The sequence below is a fragment of the Erithacus rubecula genome (assembly GCF_903797595.1).
Source record: "Erithacus rubecula genome assembly, chromosome: 1".
Lineage (NCBI taxonomy): Eukaryota > Metazoa > Chordata > Aves > Passeriformes > Muscicapidae > Erithacus > Erithacus rubecula.
The window spans coordinates 39,207,691-39,229,512 of NC_136658.1; the positions used below are offsets into that span (position 1 = coordinate 39,207,691).

The 21,822-nt window shown below is 33.2% G+C and overlaps 1 protein-coding gene across 1 annotated transcript in view; it reads left to right on the forward strand.

The window, feature by feature from the left end:
• DYNC2H1 (dynein cytoplasmic 2 heavy chain 1) overlaps positions 1-21,822 on the forward strand; it is a 141,875-nt gene that overhangs the window by 39,889 nt on the left and 80,164 nt on the right. Inside the window, exons 51-67 of the mRNA XM_079331799.1 lie at positions 3-116; positions 915-1,057; positions 2,126-2,207; positions 3,425-3,579; positions 4,394-4,531; positions 6,819-6,932; positions 8,099-8,259; positions 8,422-8,545; positions 9,170-9,291; positions 10,151-10,237; positions 11,604-11,730; positions 13,367-13,508; positions 14,062-14,171; positions 16,626-16,724; positions 17,603-17,726; positions 20,186-20,349; positions 21,064-21,183. Coding sequence (XP_079187925.1) covers positions 3-116; positions 915-1,057; positions 2,126-2,207; positions 3,425-3,579; positions 4,394-4,531; positions 6,819-6,932; positions 8,099-8,259; positions 8,422-8,545; positions 9,170-9,291; positions 10,151-10,237; positions 11,604-11,730; positions 13,367-13,508; positions 14,062-14,171; positions 16,626-16,724; positions 17,603-17,726; positions 20,186-20,349; positions 21,064-21,183 — 2,126 coding nt within the window. The remainder of the gene's footprint in view (positions 1-2; positions 117-914; positions 1,058-2,125; positions 2,208-3,424; positions 3,580-4,393; positions 4,532-6,818; positions 6,933-8,098; positions 8,260-8,421; positions 8,546-9,169; positions 9,292-10,150; positions 10,238-11,603; positions 11,731-13,366; positions 13,509-14,061; positions 14,172-16,625; positions 16,725-17,602; positions 17,727-20,185; positions 20,350-21,063; positions 21,184-21,822) is intronic.

A 21,822-nucleotide genomic window follows, 5' to 3' on the forward strand; every position in this document is an offset into this window, starting at 1 on the left:
AGGAGAAGTTCCTGGGCTGTATAAAATAGAGGAATTAGAACCATTGCTATCTCCTCTGAAGGATCAAGCTTCTCAAGATGGATTTACAGGACCAATTTTCAACTATTTCACATACCGTATGTGAATAGAGTTATAAGTTAGAATTTAATATGAAGTTTAAAAAGTGATGTAATAATGGAAAAATAATTTCTAGCATGGTCTTTTCATTGTGTGCATTTTAAACTTTTAATTAGTTATTAAATAGCTAGCAGGAATAATATTTGTGATATTTGAGGGCACAGAATCCTCAGCTTAAAATTTATTTTTCTGTCTGAAATTTTGTATTAATGAATGTTCGACAAATGTTATGAAATCTGCTGTTGAAAGTATTAGAAGGAAGAAAGCTTTTGTTCCCATTATTTTCTGGTTTGTATAGGTTTTATATATATCTAGTAACAGACATTTCTTCTATTTGTCAATTATATCAAAAAATCACTTTGGATTCTGAGTAATTATAAGCAAGTTTACAGATACATTTCTTAATTATCTGTATTTCTTCCTTGGCCCAATGAGAAGATTAAGTAGTTCAGAAATAAATCAAATAATATGACTGAAAGAATACAACCACAGCAGCTGGCCATGGTTCTATTGGTCTACATGGGTTAGAACGAGAACTAGTGCTCTCTACTTAAATACTGTCAGCTCTTCAGAAGTAAAAAATGCACTGTAGTATGCATATTGAGAATTCGTACTAAATAAGGTTCTACTTATAAAAATTCCAGTTTTAGTGTGATTTGATGTTATAGGCTCTTTTTTTTCCAGAAATCACCTTGTGATAAGTATTTGAAAAAAAAAGTAAATTATGTTGTATTTGCAATAAATCTACCATCATGTATTCAGATTATTATGTACTAAAAATTGTTATATTTTCTTAGGGGTCCAACAAAATCTGCATGTTGTCTTGATCATGGATTCTACCAATTTAAATTTCACAATAAACTGTGAAAGTAATCCAGCACTGTATAAGAAATGTCAGGTTTTATGGATGGAAACCTGGTCAGAAGACAGTATGAAAAAGGTAAGTTGCATTAACTGTGGCTTATTTAAATTATTTTCTCTAAATATAACTGAGCTCTGGTTAATAAGGTCAAGATATTTAAAGGTGTGAAGGAATAATTATCACTGTACTTATTTTATCCCTTTGTACACTCTTACAAAGATGGAAAATTCTGCAGAACAGTGAAGTATTATTAGCATTGTTATTTTACCAGTACCATTATGTTTTGTTCTCTCTGTGGGCTGACTTGAACAACATGCTGACTACTATGATTCTGATCAAACACAACATTTAAGAGCAAAATACAGACTACAAGCAAAATGTTAAAGGGAATTGTTTGGGGTTTTGGTGTCAGGTTGGCCTGCAGGGGTGACTTTCTGTGAGAGGCTGCCAGAAGCTTCCCCCATGTCAGGTGGAATTAGGGCCAGCTGTCTCCAAGAGGGATGTGCTACTGGCCAAGGCTGAGCCTAACAGCATTGGTGGCAGTCCCTCTGGGATAATATGTAACAAATGGAAAGAAGTTACCATAGTGGAGCAGAGATCCACCTGCAGCCCATGGAGCCCATGCTGAAGCAGGTAGAAGCAACTGAAGGAATCTGTGACCCCATGGGAAGCCCATGAACATATATGCATGTGATTGTCACACAGACCAACACAAACAGAACCCCTAAGCACTAACACAGTGTTGCCATCGTCCTGTTCCCCTCTCTCAGTGATCTCAGTGTAGGTCAGTTAGTGGCTAATATGTACATGGGCAAAATGTGGATTAAGACTGTCTTATTACCTCTTGAATATATGTACTTTTAAAACTTCTAGATTTGTGCTGTTGTTAGGTACTCTGTTAATTAGTTGGTCCTTCCAAGAGCCAGGAAAATATCTTCCACTTGAGAGAATAGGAAGTTATTAATGATATGGAAAGGCAGAATTTATCTTCCTAGTGCTAAAAGTAGCTTCTTTATTCTGATTAAGTGTGTCATTTTCAATCTTTTCAAAAGACAAACTAGATTGAAGGTTTGTATTTTTTTCTAATTTGAAATCAAGTTGTCATTGTTTCTAATTTTCATGCAAAAAATCATGTCATTGTTTTAGATACCTGAAATGCTTCTGTGTGAATCAGATGAACAAGAAAAGACGGGGAAAACGCACAAAGAAGTTAAGAAAAAACATTCAGGTAATATTTAAGTAGACCCACTAGTTATTATTCTTGTTGTTAAACATTTGATCCTGTGTTAGGCATAGATACTTTAAGTATGTGTTTACTAGCATATTCATGGACTTGGGAGTTGTTCACATGGCAGGCATTTTGCACAAGGGAGCATTAGTTTGGAACATACATCCTGGCTGATCAAATGTAGTCTCTTCTGTCACGAGCAGTCACTGTATATCTTCAATTTTATAAGTTGATTTAGCTGTATCTTGTCTTGGTCAGTGTCTTCCCTCTATATAGATCTTATTTAACAACCTGAAAATCTGATGTTTTGAGAGTTTTTAAGTTTATATATTTAATTGGTTTTTTAGTAGAACTTCATTTTACTTTATTAATTCCAAAAACTTTCTTCTAAGTAATGCCCCTTTGTCAGAATAATTACTTTTTATGGTAAGACTTCAAATTTAGTCTTGTTAAAAATAGTGTCTCAAATATGATCTAAGAGACCAGTGCCAGCACTCACTTGCAGAATACTACTTTTAGCCACTTTCTATAAAAGTAGCACTTAGAGGTCATGGAACCAACAGAATATGAGATGGTGAGTGGATCACTTGGAGTTCCTAGTTTTCAATTGATTTTTAGTAGGCCAATCAGAATACTGGCCAAAAATAGTGTTCACATTACCATCCCTCTTTATCCTAGATCATCATAATTAATATAGGCTGCAGTACTTATTAGAGGCATTCATTTATATGTAGATACGCTTTAGCAATTTTTTTCTTTTGTAGGGTAATGTAGTTTATTTTACAGTATCTTTGGGCTTCTTTTGATGAACTGTTCAATAAACTGAATAACAGGAAAACCTTTTAGTTTGCCTGTCATGAGAGATAAGAGAGAAGACAAAAGCACATGGGCTTTATTTCTAAAACTGTCCAAGTATATAAAAATTCAGTTTTTGTGGAAGTATTTTCTTATATGATTAGCTCTCAGTAGTCTGCAATTTATTTTGCTGGCTTTTCCAAATATCAAACAATTTCATTGTATTTCTTTCTGAAAAATATTCAAATGTACTTACATGCTGTTTCCATGGGAGTACTTAAAAAAATTATACTTTTTGTACTATTTTGAATACTCTTAATTCATATCTCGAAAAGCAAACATATACTGTTGCTTTTTCTTAGTTATTTTAATGTGAGATAAAATTCAGTATAATTTTATCTGTAACAAATGATGTTGTACAGGTGATTCTGATTTTCTGAAGTCATTTTTGGCAATCCATGAATCATGTAAAATATATGGTGCAACGCCTAGCAGGTATATGACATTCCTTCAAGTATTCAGTACCATCAATAACAGTAAGAGAAGAGAGCTAATAAAAAGGCAGAACCACTTGCAGGTATGTGTTTAAAACACTTGACACATGGCTTTTCAGTATATTCTTGCATTAAGAATTGTCTCATGCATTGAGCTGTAGCTGCTAACATGGATATGTGATGTGTCCTCTATTGGCATATGCTCATGCTGTGGTTTCAGGAGAGAAAGAGTATCAGTCTTAATGCTCTTCTCTGTTCAAGTGGCTGAAAGACTTAAAAATGGTTTTCTTGCTTTTGTTAATTTTTTTTTTTTTAATTAATTTTTGGTCATTTTTTTACAAATATATCTTGAAATATTGGTATTATATAATTACCGTAAAGTAAACAATGTAGAAAGTAAACAAAATAGTTAAACATAAATGAGACTTTATTTATATATATCTATATAAATCTATATATGTATATCTAAATATGTTTTTTTAGAGAGTGTACAAATATGTAGAAATCAGATAATCTATTTTATTTCATTTTGTTTAATTTTAATTGATTAGATTTTAGGGGAGATGTAGTTACATTGAGTTAATATCAGTTAACTGAAATGCTATTGAATTCTTGGGAAAAAGATCATATGCTAGTTGTTGTTTCATTTAATGTTTATCATTTTGAGAATTTTTTCTTAAAAATCTTCTTGATGTGGTAATAGGTCTTAGAGTGACATATCTAGAACTGACAGATCTCATTTTTAGGTTAAATAATATCAAGAAAAGGTGAAAATTAATTAAAGAAAAATAAAATAAGTCTGCATTACTCATAGGTTCCATACTATTTGTAGAAAACTTTAATTTAAATTCACTTAAAATTTCTTGCTAAATATCTGCTTTCTGTAAACTTTTTTAGGCAGGTGTTTCAAAGCTGAATGAAGCTAAAGCCCTAGTAGATGAACTGAACAGGAAAGCTGGAGAACAAAGCATTTTACTCAAAACAAAGCAGGATGAAGCTGATGCTGCTCTTCAAGAAATTACAGTATCTATGCAGGTGGTGTATACAATCACATCAAAAGTGGAGGGAAAAAAAGAAAACAGGCTGGTTTTTTCTATCTTTGATCTCTTTAACTGCTTATGTTTTGTGTTCTTTTCAACCATTACAAAGCCTGACACATTTACAAGAGTTTGCCTAAAGGAAGGTGTGAGCCCAGAGGCTTGAATAAAGTTGCAACAGGACAGAGATCTGTGTAATTTAAATCAGGTTAGAACTGGTTGAGTAGGAAGAGATCAGTGCCAAGATTTGTACTTGAGTAGTGTTCACTGTTGTAGTTTAAGTCTGTCTGAAAGTTTTCCTAGAAATTTGTAAATCCAAGCTGATCAGTTTTATGTTTATCCCAGATAGGAAATTTCAACCAAACACATACAAGTAGTGCTATTTTAAGTAACAAATACCAGAAATTAAATTTGTCACCTATTAGAACGTATGTATTTTATGAGATCTGGTTCTCAGAAGTTAACCCCAGAGAAAGTTAGATAATACCTCTACATTCATCACTCTTTGAACTTTTACTCTTCATTTCAGAGGTAGACTTTTTTTCTAAATTCTGTTTTTATATAGTAGAGTTTTTTTAGTCAAGTGAAATAATTGTGTAGACAATAGGTCTCTACATTGGTACTTCCTGGAGTTATAAATGTAGGATAAGCTGTAATGAGCCTACTGCAACTGCACTGTTTTCTTTCTTATTACTGGTTTAATCTGGTCAGTCTGAAGCTTGATGTCAAAGATATTCTCTGTATGTAATGCCTGGTCTTTTGTACCATTTGTTTCACAGTGCTTTAAAGGTGCTTAGGTTCCCATCTTTGCTAGTCTCTTCCTGGTGGCAGCTTTTGGTATTTTTAGGCTCTGTCTGTCTGTAGTACATGGATTTGAATAATGATGATTGGCTTGGTGTGTTGATGATTTCAGTTTTAAATCTTAATCTGCTGTTTCACAGTAGAGTTATGGGTACGTGGGTAGCACATATTAAACTGTAGGAGAAAGTCAAAGAATAGGCTAAAAGAAATGAAATACCATGGCCCCACTGACATCAGAAAAATCACAGTATAAGTCTGATTATTTAGATTAGCATAAAGTATAGGTGCCCTCTAACATTTTAATGTCACTTCAAGTGATCTAGCTTACATAACAGAGAGAGCTCCAATACATACAGACTCTTAATCTCCTTTTAGGAAAAAGCTTTTGACCTACAACTGAGTGTTAAGGTTTTCTTATTCAGGGCAATTATTCAGTACATGTTCCTTTGCATGAAATGTCTGATCTAGTTTTATGTACCTAATGTTTTATGGATTTGAATGTAATCTTCAATAACATGCTGATCTGTATCTTGGGTTAAGTGCTCACAGGATTATTATTATTTTAAGATTTTCTCTGCTTTTATGCATGTGTTACATTCTGCTACAACTTCAACTCAGCTTGACAATTGCTGGTGATGATAATGTGTTATATACACAAAAACCACAAACTCTGGTCTTGTATCTTTTAGGTGATCTGAGCCTAGAATATTAGTATTTTATTTTGTACATTTATCCTCAATGGATAAAAGGCGTGTACAGTCCTTCCTACTGTAGTTTTATTTACTAATAATTTACTAATTAATTGTTTTACTGAAGTGTTTAGTATTCTTGGAGATGGCTAATAGCTACTATCTGCCTGTAGGCACAGGTATAAATTCAGAAAAAAAAAAAAGTAAACCCAAACAACTTACAACATACATGTAGGACATAAGATAGTTATCCTTACAGACAGATTGGTGCAAAATTCCAAGTAAAGACACTATACCATGATTAGTAAATCTAGGCTAATAAGCTGTAAGTCCAGTACAACTGCTTCTTTTACAAACATGATAGAAAAAGAATGTTTTAATGGTGTTGTGAAAGAAATTGAAATAAAAATGGGATCAGGACAATGACAGAAAAATGGTACTTTCTAATATAGTAAGAATGCTACAGATGCTGTCACTCATGCTTGTAGAGGAAGGATGATATTTAGATAAGGAATGGAAAATCAGAAGCAAGGGGCAAAAAGACATAATGTGTCTCAAAGATAGAGGTATAGATCTGGTCTGTGGTAAAGAAAGGGAAGGACACACAGTAAAACCAAATTATGCTTATTCCAATAGTTTATTTACTTAGCCAGCCTGCCTAATATAAAATAGGCTCAGCTATTTTATTGTAATTAGTACTGTGCAAATTATTATAGTGAAAACTAAAAGAAATAAGAGACCTAAAGGAATAAAATCTGTAAATTTGCAAACGAAGTGACTTAATTTTTTTTACAGAGTGCTAGTGAGCAAAAAGCAGAAATGGAAAAGATAAAACACCGAATAGCAGAAGAGGCTGCAGAAATAGAACAAAGGAAAAAAAAAATTGAAGATGAACTGAAAGAGGTTCAGGTAAGAGCTGATAAGGAAAAGTAATATTTTGCAGTCTGATTTTATCTTACTTGTGTTCTGCTGTACAAAATGGTTTTGCAGAGTTTATTCCTGCAATTCTTAAATTTTACTCTAAATTATTTTGATATCAAGAATTTTATGCATTAGAAAACAGTATTACATGTGGCAAACATGAGATTGACTTTCTGGCATTTGTATTCTGTTAGACAGTAATTAAAGAATTTCCAAGCCAAATCTTGCTTTCATCTGCTGTTTCTATGCTGGCATACTCTACAGCTGAGTTCTGCTGATTTTTAGTAACATTTTTCAATTACTGATATCTTATATAGACCAACTACATTACTTTGCCTTGATCAAGCTGGTAGTATAGGGCTTGGTACTGTCAGCTGAATGAGAATAGTTTAGTGAGAGATAATTTACAGTCATTACTAAATCCTGAAAAGTGTATATCCTGATGATGTTACAGCGAACTGCTTGTTCAAGAGATTTTACAACTGTTAAGCATCAGTTTTTTTGGTAGGTATGTGTGTTCAGTTATTGCTTTTAGTCTGTATTTTTCATACCATGCATTTTAAGTTTATACTAAAGACTAAGGGAACAGTACAATAACTTCATTTCTTTTCCTTTTAAATATCATAGATAGCAAGAAATGATATCCTTGTATTGAAAATGGCATAGAGCTAGAGGATTTGTCCCATTCTCTAGTTTTTGATAAATATGAAGGATGTGCAAGGTGTGCAAAGTCTTTAATGATAATCTGTTACTTTCTTATGTTTCCTGGCCATTTTGTTGCTTTGTCAATAAGGGTGAAGCATTTGTTTAGCTACTGGAAATAGAAACCTTTTGTGGCCTGTATTTCTATGGATGTTTACAGAAAGATCCCTGGTCATGCCTAAAATAGTAGTTAGCATTACTATTAAAAGATACCTGTATCACAATGTCAGGATTATATTATGCTGTTTTATGTAGAAGTATGCTTGTCATCACTTAGTAAATACATGGCAATTTTTTAGTAACTTATAAACATGAATCTGCATCAATGGTAGTTTCTTAGGTAAAAAAGTCTTAAAAAAAAAAAAAAAAAGAAATTGCATGAAAACTGGAATGGGAAATGTTTACTTTCTGGTATCCTCATCTCTCTTGTTAATGTGTTTTCATGTTTGAAGCCATTGGTTAATGAAGCTAAATTAGCTGTTGGAAATATAAAGCCAGAGGCTTTGTTAGAAATCCGGTCACTACGGATGCCCCCTGACATAATCAGAGACATTCTAGAGGGAGTTCTGCGGCTGATGGGCATTTTTGATACATCATGGGTGAGCATGAAGAGGTGAGAATTTTATTTAACCATTAAAATTAAGCATTAATTTACAATATGAACTTCTTTCTATTGTATTCAGTAATCTTGAGTTCAGAATTGCTTGGTTTCATATGGAAATAACCTTTTTAACATTGGTTTCTTCTTTACTTAGTTATGTAATTCTTTTTACAGTTTCTTGGCCAAAAGAAGTATAAGGGAGGACATAGGATCATTTGATGCCCGAAATATTCCAAAAGAAATACGAGAGAGTGTTGAAGAACTTCTTTCTAAAAACAGAGCATCTTTTGATCCAAAGGTAATTCCTGATTGTATTACATAAAATGAAAACAAAAGAAGACCAAAAGAAAAGATGTGATTGCCTGGTTTGCCAGCATAATTTTTAGGATGAACTTAAGTTAGAGAAAAAGAGATTAATTCTGCTTCCAGAAATTGTCAGTATAAACAAAAGTATACAGATAAAGCTGTATCAGAGATTACTCTGTTGCCTACTGCCTCCTAAGGTTAGAATTTGGTTGGTGAGTGAGAAGGGGTGTGGTAAGAAGTCATTATGGAGATGAGTATTCAAAGATTTTTCTGCTGCTATAAAGTAAAACTCAGACCAAGGAATTGTAACTGGCTTCTTTGGTGTCCTTGTAACAGTAAGAGCATAACAAATCATTCATTGATTTGAAACTTAATAATTTCGGTTTAGCTTCACAGTTGTAAAAATACCCACTGTGGTGTCTTTACACGGATTGATGGCCTTCAATACAGTCTTAGTAACAATTTAAAAGATTAGTTCATTAGAAGAGTTGGCTCATTAGCATATTTAAGTTGGTAACTAGAATATCTGTTGCGGTTACTTATCCTGCGTTTATTTCTTCTATATTATACTTCAAGGACTTTCTTATAACAACTTCTCTTGTACTAAATTTTTCAGAATGCTAAACGAGCCAGTGCTGCTGCTGCTCCATTAGCAGCTTGGGTGAATGCCAACATCCAATATTCCCATGTCCTAGAACGAATTCAGCCTTTGGAAAAAGAAAAGGCTGGCTTGGAAGCGTAAGTTAGGCTCTATTACAAAATCAGTGTTTTTAATTCCAATGGTGGTGGGTGAAACTGAATCTGCCAAGGAGGAATCTGAGTGTGAGGAAAGACTACTTTGAGGGTGACAGAATGCTAGAACAAGATGCCAGAGAGGCTGAGGAGTCTTCTCCTCTAATACCAAAACTGTGCGTGGACACCATCCTGCTTTAGCAGGGGGTTTGGACTAGGTGATCTCTAGAGGTAATTTCCGACCATAACCATTCTGTGATTCTGTATGAAGTTTATTAAAAGCAGAGATAAAAGATAACCTCATCCAGAGGTAATAAAGCTACATACTGAGACAGAAAAAGTGAGTGTACAATGGTTTCTTTTTCCTGGAAGTTGTGCCTTGAATGTTTTTTGTGCAGTCATGAGTTACCTTCCATCTCAGCTGAATACTGTCAGGGAGAAATTAGCATCACAGAAATGCTTAAATGTATTCTCTCAGAGAAACCCTTGCTATTTTATAAGACAGAAGTTTCTTTTCTTTCAGTCATGTACCAAGCATTATCAGTTTCTCCTTAGGATCAAAAAGATAAGACATTGTCCTATGACCATCCATAACCTGAGGAATCTGTTCTGATTGTTTTTCCAGGTCTTAAAATTCTGTATTAGAAGAATTTGTTCTAATCTTTAGGAATGAGCTGTTTGCTTTCCATTTAAAAAATTATGTGAAGTACTCAAAGCTTTTGCATGTGAAAATATATATTTCAATATAAAACACAACAAAGAATATCTTTGAACTATCTCTATGTAAATTACTTTCCTGTTATATTTACGCCTTTTTTTCTTCCTTTGGGTCCATAATCTTAAAATAAATGTTACATTTTTATAGTAATCTCAAGAAAACTGAAGACAGGAAACAGAGATTAGAGGATCTTCTGAGCTCTGTTGGTCAAAAAGTATTGGAACTGAAAGAGAAGTAAGTTTGGTTTGTTTATTTCAAGATACAAGTAAAAAACATTGATGATTTTACAGTATGAATAATGAATTTTATCTAAGGAAATGTAACTTCCTGTAGTGAAAGATATTTACGTCAGAATTAGGTTTGCTTAAGCTATCTGTACTCTCAGTGGAAATAAATACTATTAGGTTCCAGTTCATCTCCTTGATCAGATGGAATAAATGTTCCTTAGAAGCACCTGCTTCTCACTACTGACTGTGTTGGTAGCCTTTATTGTAGGCATTGTAGATGTCAGAGGTAAACAGTATGTTTATCACCTTCTGAATCACAGAGGACTGAAATGACTCCTTAGGACTTTGGAAACATTCCTATACAAAACTTCTACTGATCTCAGCTGGAAGAGAGGCAGTTCTATTTCTTTTAGGGTGGCCTACTTTTCTGACAGTTAGCTAGTTAGCTATCTCCTTTCTTTCTTAGTCTCTCATCAAGCACATGACTCAGAGAGGCATAAAAATAGATCTGGTAAACGTTTATATGTACTCCAAATTCTGTTTAATCCAAGTTTTTGAGTTTGATGTTTTATTATGTAATTAATATAGGAGATACTTTCCAACTTGACATATGTACATATTACTAAAAGTCATGTATTGTAGTCTGCAAAAAAAAAAAAAGGATTCTTGAATTCTTGTAAAGTAACTATACAGTGATTTCTTAGGTTAATTAAATACTACATGGTAGAGTTAAATATATTAATTTATATACCATATATTTATAAAGTAATATATAAAAAAATTAATTTGAATAGGTGGACTAAATGTATTCATTATTTTTACTATTAATCAAACTAGTTAAATATTGAACAGTATGAAATAACAACTAAGCCATGCCTGTTTTTTTGGCATGTTCTTCCTTCATATTAGTTTACAGAATAGCCTACTGTGAATTGAACTGGAGACATCAATGTAAATTAGTAATATTCTTTTTTAAACATTTGATAGATAAAGTTTATCAAATAATTACAAATGTGTGGCATGGCATTGAGCATGCTGTTGTCCTGACTGTGCACAACAAAACTTTACATAATCACTAAATTTGTCAGGCTGTTTAAGTAGAAGGGGGAATTATTTTCAGACATTATAATCTGCATTTAAAATCAATTTTTAAATATCACTTATGCATCTATGTAAATTTTGTTAGCTAAAAGTCTTACAAGCCCATCTGCCAATTAAGAGCAGAAGGTATAAAAAGAATTACTGCAGTTGTGTTCTTTGTTAACAATAAGAAGCCATTTATTACAAATCCAATCAATTAAACTCCTTTGAAAATAACTGTTCATAAGTTTTGCAGTTCATGATAAAAGTTATAAAAAGTATTTGTTTTATAGATTCCAAAATAGAACAACAGAAGCAGCAAAACTTGAAGCAGAGCTAAGCAAAGCTCAAAAAACGTTGAAAGCTGCTGAGGTACTGATAAATCAACTCGATAGAGAGCACAAAAGATGGAGCGCTCAGGTTAGTGAAAATTTTCATAATTTTCTTATAGCTGAGAGAATGTTACTGCCATTCTGCATGTCTCCCAGTGCACATTTTTTGTTTTGTCATTAGAAAACAAAGCTTTCCTTTTTTCTGAAGCTTTTTTTTACTTCACCGTACTTACAACCTTGCTACCAAAGGTGTCAAAATACCTCAGAATTTATAGAAAATGTACAAAATTCTGTGCTAGTTTTCATCTTAAGAATATAATTATGATGGCTGAACATGTCAGCAGTTGGACTCTCCAACCTGAGATACAACCAAAAGGGACTGATTTTAAACAATTACAGCCTTAAAATGTATCACCTTCAAGGCATTTTTATTGTAAATGTGCATAAAGTTATACCCAAAATGTTGGGTTGTTTTTGGAGTCTTCATTTACATGCTTGAAACTTTTCTCCTGCTGAAGTAGGGAAGGTAAGCATATCTTGTTTGCTCAAATGATATGTTGAGAGAAACCTGCAAGTCTTTGGAGACATAGGCTATTTTACAGACTGAAACAAAAAGGAAAATCTGAAGATACATATAAGCTGAAAATAGCTGTCACCTCCAGAAAGCGCTGAGTAACTTTCCTGAGTATCATAAGTCAAAGAAATCTTCATGCAGAGATATATAATTCTGTGTGTCCACTTATACTGAAAAAAGCCTCAACAATTAGACTAAGTGCCTGCATTTTGGAGAAGCAAAGTTAAGGTTAGATGAATCCTTCTTGTAGGTTGACCACCATACTGGAAAAAATTGGAAGATTTTCCTCTGAAAGTAGCTTTACAGGTTTTCCATCTGCTGTAGTAAGGATTGGATAAATTTGAACCCCTGTGCTTAAGTGCCTCTAAAAGTGATTCCTAACAGATTTTCATCTTGGTACATTAGAAGATTCAGACTATCTATTAATGGTATGCTGTAGATTAAACTGACAGATTAATTAGGAACTCATCCCATAATGAAGACAGTAAAAAGGCAGTATTTGTCTCTCTTTAAAGTAAGGAGGAAGCAATAAAAAGCTGCCTTTATTTTGTCTATTAGCATTTCTTTTTAATATCAATTTGATTAAAGTAAAAGTGACAGAACTTTGAAACCAATTATGGCAATCACATATGATGTTGACATACTGTATTTTTCTTCAAAATACTGGAAGATTTCAAAACAGTTGATTTAATGCAAATAAATTATTTTAAGATATATGATGAATTTATTTTATCATGTAAGTATGCAGTGAATAACAGTAAGTATAATAGTTGCATATAGTATTGTCTGTATAATGTAAGTTATACTTACAGGCCAACTATGACTAGGAACACATATTTCTTATCTTTCTTACGATAATACCATTTATTCATTTGCTTGTAAGTTGAACTGTTCATCAAATTCATGGATTTATATAGATACATTATCAGAAATATCTGCATACTCTAGCCCGGAGCTGAAAGGAATTTTTCCCATACCTCCATGTGTCTCAGCTAGGTATAGATACATGAAATGCAAGAAGAGAAAGTCTCTCAACTGTGTTACCAATTGCAGGCAAACTTAATTCTGAAATTTTAGTAACTGATGAGATGTATTAATGCAGTTTTTGTTTGCAAAACACCTGTACATGCTGTACTTCTTTTTTTTGAAGGTGTCAGAGATAACAGATGATCTGGCTACGCTGCCTAAAAGAGCTCAGTTAGCAGCTGCATTTATTACATATCTGTCTGCTGCTCCTGAGGATCAGAGGAAAAACAGCTTGGATGAATGGACCAAATCAGCAGGCCTTGAAAGTAATTTTGTGTGTGTGTTTGTCAGTGTCTGCATGAAAGTAATTAAGCTTGATTGAGGAAGTGAGAAATGCCAGTGAGTTCTAATGAGCACTCTTAGTTGTCTTTGTACTCTCAAATGAGAAGAGACATTTTCTTACTCAATAAATATTTCTGCATACTGACAGACAATTTCTTAGATTCATTCTATGAAATTATTAAGATTATAAATATTTATAAATAATTGTATCCTTACAGTCCTTGCTTAAAAAGAAAAGTTTACAAAAATGAATGTGTTCACATTAACTGTTGTAAATTTGCCACTGCATTCTGAATGCTTCTGCATTTTCAGTAATCATTTTTATCTGTGTTAGCAAAACTATAAAATATTTCTATGACATCAGCTACTTATTAATACTAAGTTCAATAAAAGCAATAAAATAGTAGATTAAAGGGAAATCTACAGACTTGCACTCTTTTAATAGACTTTTAAAGTCTCTGTTCTGTAAAGACTGGTAAATGCTTTTAATTGTGCAGACTCTAAATGGTGATAGAAACTTGCACTTTCATTTGCCAGAGTTCGATTTACGGCGGTTCTTATGTACAGAAAGTGAGGAGTTAGTTTGGAAAAGTGAAGGTTTGCCTTCAGATGACCTTTCAATAGAAAATGCTCTTGTCATCTTGCAGGTAAATATGCTTTTTTGTCTTGTCTTGGAAGGGTTTAAATTTTACAAATTTCAGTAACATGGCAATTTCAACTATTTCGTTTGTGTCTTTTATTGGCATTACAGAGCACACGCACACACTCAGAATAAATACATATGTAGCAATGGATATTTTGTAGCAGAAGGAAAAAACTGTTAAAGAAAATACATGTTTCCATTTTTGCTCTTACTGTTTTATTCTGTATCAGTCTATTCAGGTTTAAAGTATAAATAGTCATTAATACCAATACAACCAGTGGAAGATGATGTCCTATACGTCTTCACTTTGGCATATAATTTCTATTACTTTTTTTTCTCAGTAAAAGGAAAAGGCTATATGCAGACACTTCAAGACATATATATATATATATATATATATATATTTATGTATATGTGTATGTATATATATATATATGTGTATGTGTATGTATATATATATGTATATATGTACATATCTTTCTAATAATACTTGAGAGAAGGAAAAGATTCGGTTTTATATATATAGATATATATAATACATAACATATTATGTATCTAATATTCTATTCATTTATTAGATCTATTAACAAATATTTAATGACATGAGGAGAATCTGCATTTACTGCAAGTTATTTGCTTAGATGATTTATTGATTTAAATTAGTTACCGATTTTTCTCCAGTTTGAATTTATCTTGCTTTACCATCCTTTAAGTAGATCTATATATTCTTTTCTCAGTTTGATGAAAAAGATTTCAATAAGCACTGTTTTATAACATTAAAGCTACTTATATGCTACAATGAAACCTTTTTTCATCTTTTTCATTAGTTGAATAGATTGTGCTCTTAAAAAATCTCACTGTGTGTAAAGAGCATTTTGAAGCACTCAATCAGGTCAAATAATTTTCCTTGTGTACATCCTGATAAAGCTGAAATTGGACACGATATTTTACCAGTGCTATCTACAGTACAGTTCTCAGCCTTCTGTGCTGATCATCTTTTGATCCTTGAATACTCATCATGTTCCCCTGTTTTTCAGTTTGAGATCTGTGTAACTACTTAGTTTGGAATACTGGAACTCAAATTAATAAAAACCCCAAACTTGGAAATGTTTTTCTATCAGACTGAACCAGAGAATTGTTGAAAGTACATGTTTAAGCCTTCAGCAGGTTTGCTGACACTGAGAGACCTGGCTGATACATCAAGATGATGTGATGGCTGGAGTACATCTGCTCTGAGGATAGGCTGGGAGAGCTGGGGTTATACAGCCTGGAGAAGAGAAGGCTCTGGGGATACCTCACAGTACTTAAAGAGGACTTGGAGAAAAGAGGGAGAACAAGTCTTTACAAAGGCAGATAATAAGAGGAGAAGGAAGAATGGTTATAAACTAAATGAGGAGAGATTTAGGTTAGATATTAGGAAACAGTTCTTTACTTAGAGTGGAGTGAGGCACTGGCACAGGTTGTCTTAAAGGAGCTGTGGATAACCCATCCGTAGAAGTGCTCAAAGTCAGGTTGAATGGGACCATGGGCAACCTGATCTAATGAGTATCATCCCTGCTCTTTGCAGAGGTGTTGGAACTAGATGATAAATAAGGGACTTTCCAGCCCAAGCAATTCTATGACTCTCTGTCATAGACATGAGTCTCTCTTATGACTATGAATCTCTGATACACAAGAGGGTGAAATTGAAACCCAGAGTGTCCTTGCAATCTGGAGAAATGGGCTGACAGGAGTCTCATAAAGTTCAGGGAGGGGAATTACACAGTGCTGCACCTGGGTAGTAACAACCCCATGTACCAACATGTGCTGAGGACCAACCAGTTGCAAAGCATATTTGCAGGTCCTGGTGGACACCAGGGAGTTCATGATACAGTTATAGTATTTGACCTACTTTAGTATTGGCAGCAGGTCAAAGGAGCTCATCCCTCCCCTTCACTTAGCACTGGTGAGGCTACACATGAATCCTGGGTGCAGTTGTGTGATCCTCAGCACAAGAGAGACATAGATGTACTGGACAGAATTGAGTGTAGCTTTGTGCTTGCAAAATACTTGTATTCATGATTCTAAACTGTATTGAAGTCCAAACCTAGAAGTATTTGCCCACCAGAGGAAGAAAAAGGAAAACTAATAACTCTTCTAAGTTTAAAAGCAGTTGTGATTAACAAAAGCTGTAGATTATACTCATTGAATAGAGGCTCCTATTTTGAAGAGAAGGTGAAGAACTGCCTAACATCAGCAGGATAAATGTGAGAATTTTCGATTTGGGTGCTCTCTTTTTTTTAAAAAAAACAGATAAAATGAAAGACGTAAATTTCCTAGTCTGTTATTCTCTAAGCAGTTTGTTAATTAAAAAAGATTGAGAAATATATATTCCATTAGTTTGGGGAAATTAAAAAGAAAGTATTCTGTTTTATTCTGAAAATAGATTTTAGTAAATATCTGTTCTTTTTTTCCGTAGAGCAAAGTTTGCCCATTTTTGATAGACCCTTCTTTCCGGGCCACTGAATGGTTGAAGATGCATTTGAAGGAGTCACGTTTGGAAGTTATTAATCAACAGGTACAGTAGTTACTCTTGGTCTTTTATGTTTGAACTTTCTCTATTCCAGATTTTAGAAAATAGTTTTTCAAGGTTTGTGAGGTCTTTTGAGATTGCAATTCACTGGATTTCAGGACTATATATACACCCTTAATTCCCTATGATTGTTGTGTTTTATTATCTACCCTGGAAGGAATAAATTTGATTTCAGTTTGAGATTAATGTACCTTACTAATGAGGTGTGGCTCAGTTGCACACACAGAGGCAGGCATATGGTGCTATTCAGAAATCCCTTTTGAACCCCACCTGGCCTCAAAAGATTGCTTCAACTGCATGTAGGTCTTGCACAGATCCCTGCTGGCTCTGTGGAACCCTTGTAGATAACACATCTTTGAGTAACTGATTGTTTATCCTGCTAGCTGAGTGCCCCGATTACCTTTTAGTCTCTGTTGTTTATATTGTCCAGGATCTCTATTAACTAGTGGGATCATAAGCACTACATGTATGTTTAAATACTTGTTGGCAACAAAAGGCTGCATGTAGACTTCTTAACAATGTGAGTCCTGTACTTAGTTCAGTTTTGAGACATAGCTACATATTGAAATTTGGGATATGAGAAGTGGCCAGTTCATGACAGTAAACCTGTTCTCTTGTGATGAAGCACTTGAAGATCTAGGCATGTTAAATAGGTTTTTTTTTTATCAGTAGATCAAGTTTTTTTAAACTAAACATTTGTGGATACACCCTGAAATACCATATGCCTCTAATAAGATTTTTCATCTATACTGCTGATTTATAGATTTGGACTATTTGGTGTAATGCCTTTCTACTCATTCTGAAATGATTGCATTTTTCAAAAAAAAACCATGAACTGAAGGAATGTATTTCTATTTATCCAGGACACCAACTTCCTAACTGCTCTTGAGCTGGCAGTGAGATTTGGGAAGACACTTATTATACAGGAAATGGATGGAGTGGAACCTGTACTTTACCCATTGCTAAGAAAAGATCTTATTGCTCAAGGTAAATCACCAAGATCTTTCCAAATGCACACTCAAAACTTCTTTAGTTTAGATCTATTTATATAAAACTTGATTTTTCTGAAAGCATTAATATTGTGCAGTTTTTTCCTCTGTAGTATTAACCTACTTCTAACACTTTGATGCATGAAATATGTTGGGAGATAAGTTCTTATTTATTAAGTGGAAAAATATTGAAAAGTATTAATTTTTTAAAATAGAAGTTAAAATAATGTGTTTTTATAATCTTAAAAAATTAAATTTTAAGTTAATTCCTAGTGACAATTTCAAACACATAGTTTTAATTGGAAACTTGGGTCTTAAATAAACAAGAAGTTACACAACTTTTAGTGGAGTTAGAAATCAAAGATTTAGAATGTTGGAGTTCCTGCTTCTCTTGAATTTCTCTGAGCCTAAAAAGACACACAGGTCTGTTCCTGGAATGGGAAGGGTCATAGAGATCAACAAAATAGTGGAATTAGGGAAAGGAGTCCTTTAACCAATGCAAGAAAGGCAAAAAACACAATGTTTAGGTTTTGCAATATAATATCTCTGTTTTGGGCAGATAACACATTCTACCTGTTTGTATGACTGCTTTGGACTTAGTTCTTTTAAACTTTTTTTTAAATGAAAAATTGTGATAAATTAATTGTAATTATGCAAGTATCTCAGCATGAATTCTGTTGAACTATGTTACATATTTTGAAGTTATATCAACAGAACTTGGTGAATTTAAAAATACAGCAATGTGTGTTTTAAGTTTTACAGAAATTAAAATAGATTATCCTTTTTAATTGTATTTCTGCCTCAAGTGGTAATTCTTCAGCCTATACCATAACCCATGAATGTAATTTACTGTATGAACTTTGGGTACTGAAAATACCTCAAGACTGTTTTTTTGCTGTCTTTTCATCTACTATTGAATCTAATAATGTGTAGGGTAGCAGTAATTCTTCAAATGTAAGTACATGCTAAAAAACAATGCAAATACTGTAGGGTTCATATATGCATATATCATCAATATAGGAAAGATCTGTTTAGGGAAAAGAAAGTGTTATTTTAGATCAGTCTTCCATTACAGGTGCACTTGCTTGTTTATTCTCATTAAAAGAATGGCACCAAAGTGATTTCAGGGATCTGTGGAAGGTTAGGTAGAACACTCTAACAACTTTTTTTTGCCCCTCAAGCTTCAACTGAATTTTGGAGAGCTAATGAGATATAGTATGAAAGATGAGTGTGTCTGTGGACCTGTGAAGAAAGCAGATTAAATTCAAATATACTAGTTTGTTCAGGAAAATTGCTCATAACACTCAGATATCCTCTTTTGCTTTTTAATGAGCTGTGTTAATGCCAGATCTCTGCAGGTCCAAACTAAAGAGCTGTTGTTGGAAAAGGAAGAATGGATCACTATTTAATTTTTTCATCATTTTACAAGCAAGCATGCTCTCTTTTTTGTCAAAATGTGGGTGTAGGGACCTGCTGCATTATTTTCTTTGTGGTGACTGTACATCACTTCATTACTTGGAATGAAATGTAAAGAAAAAACCTGAACATACAGACTGCAGTGAATTTGTCTTTGTGCAGCTTCCGTTTTCTGTTTGACGTTTTTACAACATAGTCTTAAAATTTATTCTGATCTTTGGCATAGAAGCAGAATTGGTATGTGATTTTATCTCTACCAGTGTTTTAGCAAGAGATTTATATTTCTGATCTGCACTCAGTGCTAAAAATAGAGAAGCACCTAAGTGTGCCATCTTGGAAAATTTTCTGGAATGGAAATTTTCACTTTTCATCTTTTAATTCTGTTTTTATTTGTTTTTCAGTATAAGGAGGCAAAATCTTACTCCAATCACGTCATTGTTTGAGTCTATTCTATTCTAACCCTGCTAGAATGGAAACCTATTATGGAAGAGGGGTAATGGGGGCTGTACATGTAGTTTTATTATGTAACAGGCATATTGAGAAATATTTTGAGTATAAACAGACTGAAACCATGACATCAGTTATTTAATAAATCACTTGTTTCTTTCATAAGATGATGAAGTTAAATATATTTGTTATATTTATTTTATATTAATCTCTGTGGTATTTATTCATGGTCTGAAGATTTAAAAAATTTGCTAGTGTTCCTTTTACTTCAAGTGCATTTTTTGTCCTTTATTTATTGTGTTCTGGGTAAGGATAATTGAACTACTCAGGTGTATTAAATATTCTTATTATGTAATTTCCTATATTATTTCAGTGTTATTACTTTTCTGTCTCTCACAATTCAGGTTAGGATGTGTTCTTCAAATTTTTTGAATTTGTATTTTTTTCCAATCAGTTTATAAAGAAATATTATAAAATATATTTAGATCGGTTGGTCATAAAGCATTACACAGATGCAATGGTTATCAGATGGTTTTCAGATAATTTTGGAGTGTTCCAATCAGAGTGAGTATAGCATCTGCTTGTCATTTACAGGACCCCGTTACGCCGTACAAATAGGTGAAAAAACGATCGATTATAATGAAGAGTTCCGTCTTTTTCTATCAACAAGGAACCCAAATCCCTTCATTCCACCTGATGCCTCTTCTATTGTTACAGAAGTAAACTTTACCACAACAGCAAGTGGCTTAAGAGGACAGGTAGGCATTTAGAATATGACCAGTGTATGTACAGTGGATGCATAGCTGCATCCAGCATCTGGAATAAGCCCTATGGTGCAGTTTGCCTTAATGGTTATGGAGGTATTTTTGAGCTCACAAATAGAAATTGTAAAAGTTCTTTGGAATCAAGGAGTGAGTCCAGTAGAGAAAATGAACTTCATTGACTTCAGTTGCAGCAGATTAATTGCTAAGCCCTTGCTTTCCATTCAAGATGCATTTATGGTACCATGGTAACATTTCTGTTATAGTTCTCCAGTGTCCTACTTAGAAAGCAATGCTGATATCATCAAGATACTTTGTGTACAGAAAAAATGTAGTGAAAACAAAATACTGTGTACTTTATTTCCTTTAAAATGCTAGCAGCTTTTGAGGTTTTCTCTATGAAGTCTAGGAATCAAAATATAACATACAAATGGAAGAAAGAAAAAAAAGAAGAGAGATCAATTAAGGGGAGAAAATTCCCTCATTATTTGATTTGAAACTAGTTTTTCTATAGTAACCATAGCTTAGAATAGAATGTAGATAAGAAAGATATAATTCAAAATGTGAAGCAAAAATAACCATATGATTTTCCTCCTTCCTCTGGAGATATGGAATTGTCATAATACTGTGTATCCATGAAAACTGACCCTCTTCAAGTGGAAATGCAGAAAAAACAACAATTTTGTTTTTGTTTTCTCTCTTGGTTTTTAGCTTTTGGCTTTAACAATTCAGCATGAAAAGCCGGATTTGGAAGAGCAGAAAACGAAGCTGTTACAACAGGAAGAAGATAAGAAGATACAGTTAGCTAAACTTGAGGATTCTCTTTTGGAGGTAAAACAAATTTAACTCTTGAATATCTGTTAGACCAATAAGATGGTAATCACATTATTGTGTGTTTAGAGGAAGATGCTGGAAGTGTTGGAATAAGGAGCTGTGAGGATTATTGGTTAGAAAATACAAAAGCATTATTTGCCTGGACCTGTTGGAAGAGTAGAGTAGATAAGAAAGTGCATCTGTTATGAAACTGTAGCTTTTCAATACATTAAGCACTTTCCTAGTTAAATTTCCGAATTTGGTCAGCTAGATTTAGGCTGATTTAGGTTGATTAGAAATTTAATTAATTTTAACACACTGAGAAGGGAAAATTTATTAAAAATTATACTATTTAATTTTGAAATTATGAGTTTTAAAAAAGCCACATTTTTAAGTCTGTGAATCATGTCAAATGACTCTTTTTCAAGTTGAGAAATGATTGTGTTGTGAAAAAATTAAAAACTGTCACTACAAAATGGAAAGATTGCTGAGAGAGACATTTAAAATTTTAAACCTCCACAACTGTTTCCTCTTAGCAATGAGCTGTAATATTCTTTACAGTTAACTGTAAACTGTCTTGCATTTAAAATTAAAGTTCTCAATTTTCAGTTCATCTTTTTATTTTATTGAAAGTATTTATGCTCAGAAACAGCTGTT